Source organism: Callorhinus ursinus, unplaced genomic scaffold (assembly GCF_003265705.2).
Source record: "Callorhinus ursinus isolate GAN/ISIS: 27379988/994484 unplaced genomic scaffold, GSC_fseal_2.0 scaffold20, whole genome shotgun sequence".
Taxonomy (NCBI): Eukaryota; Metazoa; Chordata; class Mammalia; order Carnivora; family Otariidae; genus Callorhinus; species Callorhinus ursinus.
In genome coordinates, this window is record NW_027397082.1 from 30,123,795 (window position 1) to 30,132,092 (window position 8,298).

General features: G+C 56.8%; 1 protein-coding gene across 4 annotated transcripts in view; it reads right to left on the bottom strand.

The window, feature by feature from the left end:
• The window catches only part of CXCL12 (C-X-C motif chemokine ligand 12), a 15,055-nt gene extending 9,065 nt beyond the window's left edge, over nt 1–5,990 (bottom strand). For all 4 annotated transcript variants that reach the window (XM_073904493.1, XM_025880794.2, XM_025880793.2 and 1 more), the window contains exons 1-2: nt 5,835–5,990; nt 1,563–1,680 (exon numbers count right to left, since the gene is read on the bottom strand). In XM_073904493.1, coding sequence (XP_073760594.1) covers nt 1,563–1,680; nt 5,835–5,895 — 179 coding nt within the window. In that variant the 5' untranslated portion in view covers nt 5,896–5,990. The remainder of the gene's footprint in view (nt 1–1,562; nt 1,681–5,834) is intronic.
• Between the last annotated feature and the right edge of the window lie 2,308 nt (nt 5,991–8,298).

Here is an 8,298-nt window from a genome sequence, read left to right on the forward strand (position 1 = left end):
AGGGACAGTGTGGGGGAGGGTGACAGGACAGTGGGGGAGGGACAGTGCAGGTAATTTGCCAGAAAGTGATTTCCAGAGAGATTTTACAGGTTCACTGAATGCTCCATGGTTGCATTTGTTTTTTAAAAAATCACAGGGCACTGACCTCCCACTACTCGGCTCCAGTCACACCTCCTCACCCGACACCTCCTGGGGGCAGACTGGACTTGTCTCCAGGTCCCCCTCCATCAAGCCCTGGGTACCAGTAACCTCAAGCAGCCTGAGGACTCCCTTGCCCAGCCACTCATGGGTGTGTGAGGACAACTCAGGCCAGCACAGTGGCTTGGGGACACCCAGGGGAATCATGCAGCCTGCCTGTGAAGTGACTGACAGGCGCAGAGGAAGGGTGTGATTCTGTGTCTGCCCAGACCCGCAAATTATATCTGGCTTCTTTCACTTCAAGGTGCATTCCTAGCATGTGCACCGGTGTAATCTGAACTGCAGAGCAGGTCTATGGAGCTAAATTCAGTATCTGATAAAATACTTCTCAAAGGAGAGAGAGTATTTTATTGGAAGCAAAGTCATTGACAAAACATTCATCTTCCAGTGGCCTAAAACATCCTTTAAATGACAAACACATTCAAGAGAGCTAAGGCTGGCAAAAAAAAAAAAAAGACAAAATCGAACTTAAAACAGTTGGTGTTGGGGAGCAAAGCCTTCAGGAAGTTGCAGCTTGCCTTCCCACTGCTGTGTCCCCACCCCATTCCCAGCACTGGGACTTTTCAGGAGGTGAGCTCCTCATAAAAGACCCTGAGCCTCAGCACCCCTGCGTCAGGACACGTGACCATCCTCGCTGGGTGCAAGCACGGTGCATTAGAGCTCACCGGGGCCAAGCAATGAGCAGCTGTGCGAGGCTCTCTTGCTGAACCTCACCCAGCTTCCTGCACCCCGGGCGAGAGGTTCTCATGTGTTCTCTAGGTGTCATTTTCATTTGTCTCCTTTCCCACACAAATGACATCAAACATCAGCAGTTGACATCAACACCAGCAAGAACAAAAATTCATGTGTCGTGTTTGAGGAAAAGCAGTTAAGTGAGCTGAAAAGTTTGAGTTTTACCCAACGGTTAAAGACCACTTAACCTAAATTGGGGTCTTGTGAGATTCCACTATGTGATGAAGGATGGATTTAGAACACCGAAACCTGGAACCTGGCAGGACAAACCACCGTGATGGGCAGAGGGCTGTCCAATTTATGGGACTTCAGCAGAAACTCCTTGCTTCTCTGGTCTGGAGGCATCCCACTGTACTGTCATCTATTGTGCTAAAGGAGGAAATTTGGGAAAGAAAAAAAAAAAGGAGGCAAGAACCAGGAGCACAACAGGGCGCCAAGGGAAGAGTGGTTTTTGAAACTCCTGCCTGGTAGCATACCCAAAGGTCTCCTGGTAATCACAGCTGCCTCTCATTATGCCAGGTTCAAGGCTGGCCGTTCAGCATGTGTCGATTCTCTAGCTTTTACAAGTTTTGCGTTAGGGGTTACTATACCCACTAAGATGCAACACTCCTGAAAATGATGTTCAGACTTACACGATCTGAAGGGCACAGTTTGGAGTGTTGAGGATTTTGAGATGCTTGACGTTGGCTCTGGCAATGTGGCTCTCGAAGAATCGGCAAGGACATCTGTAGCTCAGGCTGACCGGTTTCCCTAGAAGAGGTAGTGAAAACAGGGCAGTTTGTTACGATCCTGCTGGACCTTGGGGATACATGTGTGTATGGGTCCACGGCTGAGGGTTAAGGTGGTGGAATGATGTTTAGGATCAAGAACCATGGGACGAGTCACAGGGGCATCCTTGCTAAGAGCTCTTGAGCAGCACAGTGAGCTCTGGGGGTAGGCCCAGCTTCCATAGGGCCCGAGGGCAAATGCAGCCATAGAGAGCTGGACCCTAGGAGACTGGGGAATTAAAAGAAACAGCCCCTTGCTCAGGCATTTGAAGATAAAATATATTAATCCCACGAGAGAATTGTTTCAGTCCAAGGTACTGGGGTTCCCAGTTAATCTCTGCAAAATAAACTCCTCCAGGGCCAACTAAGAAAGCCCTCTTTACTCAGGGAAGGAGGAGGGGGAAGCAGGAGCCTCCAGGCTCTCCCTTGTCCCAGGAGCCACTGTAGTTCCCCAGGGGAATGCTGCCCCCTTCCCTCTTCCCCCTCCTGCAATCTTCTCCCCTCACATTCACCTTAAACCCTGGCAACCACAAAAGAATCCTGGCAGGCTTCCTACCTGGGAGTCCCTGGAGGGCAGGCCAAGGGCCCACCTTCTCCCCAGCACTCCCCTGAAGGCAGGGAGATTATCAGGGCTGGAGTCCAATGTGGTTTCCATTGTGCAGAGATGCTAGAGCCTCCTGGGTTATATTACCTCTTTGTTTGCCAATTCACCAATTTGCAAAATGCCATAATTGACACTCATTAGTTTAAATAAGCAAAGGGCTCCTGCGGAACCCACCACTCACCCTCTAAGTCTAGACTTGCAAGCCTTGGGGGGCTGGGATCTTTGTGGGTTTTTTTTTTCTTTTGGGCAGATTTTATCCAAGTCCTTCTTAATACCCCAAATTATTTGAATTTGTGGATCCTTTCATCAGGGATTAAATGTATGTCTGAGAATATTTAGTCCAGAGATTTACAAAAAAAAAAAAAAAAAGTCTGCCTGTTTACAGAGCTCCCAGAGGCCTCCTGCTGGTCCTGAAGTTCTGCACTTTGGGGCAAGAGAGCTGGGGAAGCTGCAGGAAACCTTGTGAGTAAGGGACTTCTTCATTTTCCTAAAAGCTGCATTCAGTTGAGAGATGGCAGGGTCTGCAAACAGCAGCCTGTTTAGCCACCAAGTCAGGGAAAAAGCAGACCACCCGGTCCCCTAGAATCAAACGTGGTTCCCTAAAAACCGGTAAGAAGAAAGCCTGGCTTCAGGGTGCTCAGACTCAGGGTACTGGAGAGCACCCGGAGCAGCCTTCGCTGTATACCTGACTCCAGAAAGTCTCCGCTGGGCTGGCCTTCAGCCAGGGCACCCAGTCCCTGCAGGGGAAGCTCCTACTGCTCTGCCCTTACCACCCCGTAACCAGATCACCTGGGAAAGGGACCCCAAGGCTGGGAGCTGGGGGCTGGGTGGTCAGGGTAAAGGAAAAGCCAAAGCCGAAAGTCTCCCCTCTGAGTGTCCCGCCTCCAGTCTCCCTGGAATTCTCCTGGGTCCCCCTGAGCTGAGCAGGGACTGGATAACCGGGCTTGGGTGGTGACACAGGAAGGGTCTCAGCAAGCTGAAAGGTACACAGGGTGAGTGCTTCAGCCGGCGGGCGATGCTGCTCTCCGGGGTCGGGGGTGGGGGGTCAGGAAGCTAGTCTGGCTCCGCTAAGCGAGTAGTGGAGATCAGGCGAGAAATCAGAGCTGATTCTGAGCTCAAAACACAGGCTTTCTTTTCTCTTCTTCTCCCCCTCTACCCCCTGGGATTATCCATTTCCTTCAAAGGCAATTCTTATTCCTGCTCCCAGGACCCAGTTGCCTGACTGTCAAGTGGGGACTTTCAAGGGGTTTTTTAAAGTGAAAGAGCACCAAGGGCTCTTACCAAGAGGACGCATTGCTGTGTCCACCTGTGTCCTCTCCTCCAGCTTTTTGTCAATATTACTAACTTTCCCAGCTGGTTTGGAGGTGACTCTGATTGGCCTGGATGTTACCGGATTGGGAGCTGGTGAACTTGGCTCTGTTCAAGAGCAGTTCCAAGAGAACATTCCACTCTAATGCAGGAACAGGAGCCCTGGCCAGCCTCTCCAACCTGGCCTCAGAATGGAGCCCACCCTGGATTTAACCCCTGAAAGCCCAGGGCATCCTGGGGCCCCACTGCTTGGCTGAGGTCAGCCAGTGAAGGGAGGGCAGAAGCCTGACCCTGACCCTGAACAAAGGTGTCTCCAAGGGCAGCTCAGCAACTCAGTATGGGCACACAGGCTCCAGAAGGTCAAAAAGTACATTCCAGCCTATGAATGCAAGCAGAAGCAGACCGGCCTCGAGCCCAGGACCCTGTCCTGGCCACTTGGCTACCAAGAGGGCAACTCAAAGAGGCAAGCAACCAACCCTTCCCAGGGTCAGGATGAGTCTGTTAATGAGACCGTTATTCCCTCTGTGCTCCTTCCTGGTCAACTATGCCTAGGACTCAATGACCTGGGTGGGTCCCGGCATTCCCATACTTTCTGCAGCTCCCCCTGGAAGGGGGGGCAGCCCCATTTCCCTAGAGAGGTGCACGATGACCACTCCACTCTCACCAGACACTCAATTGTTAATGCTCAAACCAGAGTGTCTCCCATGACCCAGGGGGTCAGCGTGGAGACTCAGCTTCACATACTTTTTCGGCTAGGCGGTAAAATCCAAATTGCCTTCCATCCAGTCCCTCTGCAGCTCTGCCCAGCAACTTGCTACATCCCCCCCCCCCCCCCCACACACACACTTCGGTTTCCAACTCACAACCCTGAGATCAAGACCTGAGACGCTCAACCAAGAAGCCACCCAGGTGCCCTTAACTTGCTACATTTTTTAAAAAACACTCCCCAGGCCTCAGCGGTGAGTGGTAGTCCCGGCCCTGCTGCCTGGCCCAGACACATGCATGGTCACCTTACCCACAGGGGCTTCCAGTCCACCGCCTGCCAGAGGAGGGTCGGTGGCTGGAACCCAGCCTAGGGCTGCGGGGGCTCAGGCCCTGCCTGGGCGGTGGCTGCCCCAAGAGCACTCCAAGTGTCCTTCAGCCCTTTGCAGGGTTTGTTGGCAACTTCGCAGCCAAGAAAGGCCAGCGTGGCCTGGCGAACATGGCTTGTTTTGTGTGTTTAAAGACAACAGTTTATTTTGGTTTGCAGCAGTGGTGTCCTGTGACAGGACAGCGAGGTTTCTCTCAAGCTACAAAAGAAAAAGAAAAGCGCTCTCCCTCTCGCAGTGAAACAGGACACCACCTCTCCCAGTGGCCTAAGGCCTTGGCGATTGAACTCTGTGGCAGCGCTCCTTCTGAGGTAAGAGCGATGGCTTGGCCGGTGACAAAGGCGCCAGCCTGCAGGTGTGTTTCGGGGACACGGGAGGGGCATGAGCGACCCTGGCGGCCCCTGGGTCTCTCTTCGGTGGCCCCGGGAAGAGGCCAGGAAGGAGGCTGGACGCGCGCCCGGGTTCGCCGCGGCGCTGCGGCCCGCGGAGCTGTGCAGAAGCGCGGCCGGGCGGGGGGCGCAGACCCGACAGCTGCTCGGTTTGGCTCGCCCGCGAAGCCTCGCTAGAGTGGGTGCGGAGAGAGGGCCAGCCTCGCCTGGAGGGGACGCCGCGCAGCAGCACCCGACCGCGCCGCCGCCATCCGCGCGTCGCGATGCGAGACAGGCTTTGGCGAAGCGCTCCCTCGCACACGTATCTCCGGCACCCGGCGCAGCGGGGCCTCGGAGTCCGTTCGCGCGGAGAAACCGAGCCGCGCGCTGGGGGGGCACGGGCTGGGGTAGGGTGGGCGCGCCACTCCCCGGGGCCCGCGGCTCCCGACTCCGCTCTACTCCCCGGAGCTCCTGGAGCGCTCCTGGCCGGGGATCCTGCCCGACCCTGTGCCGCCTGCCGCTCGAGTCTGGCGGCCGCCCACTGTCCCGGACCCGAGCCCCGCTGCGGAGTGCGAAGCTTCAGCGCGGGTGGTGGCTGCTACGCTTGGGGCTTCGAGCGCCGCACCCCGAGGGAGCGCGCCCCGCGAAGGGGGCTGCCTCGACCTCCCCTGTGCGGCGCGAACTGGGTTCGCTCGCGACAGCGCTGGCAGAGGAGCCGCGGCCCCGCACGGAGCCCGGCGCCCACGCCTCCGCAGCCGAGCGCACTCACCGTCGCTGAGGCACAGCGCAACCAGCACGATGGCCAGCACGACGACGACCTTGGCATTCATGGCACCGGCGGGCGGCTGGCGGACGCAGGAGGGACGCGGAGCCAACGCGGCGACGGAGAGTGAAAGTGCGGCGGCGGGAGGCGCGCGCCGGGCACTTTAGAGGCGAGAGCGGGGCGGGGCGGGGCGGGGCACGCGGCGAGAGGCGGGCCTGGAGCGGCAGCCGGGCGGCGGCGGGGGGCTCCGGCGCGCGTCCCCCTCCCACATGGCCGCCCCTCGTGTCCCCTCCCCGCCCCCTCCGCGCCCGGGGTGCTCCGGGGGCTGCGGTGCGCTCCGGCCTCTGACCTTCTCCGGTTCCGCGGGGCCCTGCTCCGGTCAGGCTCGACTTGCGGCGAGGGAACCCAGCCGCGCGGTGAGCCTGGGCTAAAGGCTAGTTATCTTGCCCACCTAGCAGGTGGACAGATGGGAGTCCAGAGGCGGGACCTGAATGAGGTCCCGACGATGATAAACAAGTCGATGTGTGCCGGCGAGGCCCGAGGTAGCTAAGAGCGTCCCGTTTTTGGAGTCTAGAACCTGGAGGTGGCCACCGGCCCCGGGCTCGCTGCGCTGTGGCCCCGCAAGCTCCGCCTAAGGGAAGGAGACCAGTCTTTGCAGAACGAGCGAATGGCCTCCCAAGCCAACGCTATCACTTAGTAGCCAAGCCTCAGTTTTCTCACCTGTAAAACTGCGACTCTAAAATAGAGTGCTGTGTCGCCGAGAGGAAACAAAATCAGTCCGCTCTGCGGCTCCGTGAATTTAACCTGAATTCTAAGTAAGCGTGAATGTACTTGGCTCTCTGTGCCTCTGTGCTCTCAACTGTGAAATGGGCTGACCGCAGTTCCCACCGGCCGAGTGTAATTGGGGGAAATGATTGAGACTCCTTTCTCCGCCATGAAGTGCTCACCGTTGAGTCCGGCATATAGTACTTAATAAATGGAAGCTAGAATAATTGTTTAAACTTCATCATTTTCTCCCTCTCCCACTGAATGCCCTGCGCGACCCAAAGTGTTGAGAGAACTCCCCCTCTTCCCCTCTCCCTTCTGCCCCAGGAGAGTACTCCCGGCATCGGCCTTTCTGGTCCACAAAACGAGTCATCCCTGGGCGGTGTCTGAACTCTTGGCAGGCCGTGCCCCAACCTGGACACCCGGAGACGGCCCCAGCCTAGCAGGGAGGGGTGCAGGCAGGCGGCCCAGGAGGCGGAGGGATGAGAGGAGCACGCTTTGGGGCCTCACTAGTGACCACAGCATGCTCCAGCCATCTCCTCTTGCCCTTACTGGCATAACCAGAGAGTGGAGTGAATTCTATACCAGGCCCCATCCAAGGAGCGCGCGGTGGGGACAGGTCTCTGTGCCTGGGAAGTCCGGGAGTCCAGACCATAGGGGGAATGGGCGGGGCCCTCGGGGCCTGGGCTCAGCAGCTCCAGCCGGGGGCCACAGGAGGGGGCGGTCAACAGAAAGCTGCAAGAGCTCTGGGACTCAGGTCGTGAGGATGGGTGTCTTTTGTGTCCTTTTTTCCCCCAAAACTACTTTCACGCCCAATTACATGCCTTGTGAACTCCATCTATTCATTCATTCACTCCAGGCCGAGCTCACTTCTGGGCACTGGGCGTAAAGCCGGGAAATGCGCTGGCTTGGTCCCTGCCATTAAAGAAGTAACAATCCAGTGGGGACTACAGTCCTCGGTCATTACTCAGGCCCCACCTCTTTTCGGGAGAGCGGGGTGGGTAATCGCGGAACTAGTGAGCCTCGGTCAGCCACAGGCGAGAAAGAGCTCGCCGACTGAGCTCGGGCGCCCTCTGGTGGCAAAGTCTCCCCCCCATCCCGCCCCCGGGGTCTGGGTGGACCAAGGCTCAGGCCCTCCCCTGATCTCGCCGCAGCCTGGTAAAGCTGCGGTGCTCCGCGGTAAATCGAGAAGCCGGGAGTTGGTGAGACTTGCAGCTGGAACCCAGACCCCGGCGGGAGCCGCGTGAAGCCTCTCCTGCAAATCCTGCTAAAGCAAATGCCAGTCTCTCACTTGCTTCTTCTCTGCTTCAAATCGGGTTTTGTCCCCGCAGCTGAGGGAGTCCTTTTGTCCCTCGTGGGCTGGGGCAAAGGAGAACTGAGGCCTCCTGCCTGGCTGGGTCCTGCCACCCCAGGATAGATATTAGTGTGGGACACATCAGAGGCCCCTGCTTCTTCCATTCATTTATTAAAATACTTATTGAGCACGCACTATGTGCCAGACACTGGCGAATTCTTTGAAGTACTTTAGTAAAGGAAGCAAAAAAAGAAAAAGAAAACCCCAAACCTCCTGTCCTGGAGTTTACATGGGGGGCGGGGCAGGGAGAAGGAGGGGGAAGGAAAATGGCAGAAAACGTAATTAAACACATAATCTATAGAAGGTTCTTAGGTGCTATGGGAAAATGGAGCAGAGGGAAGGGGAATGCAT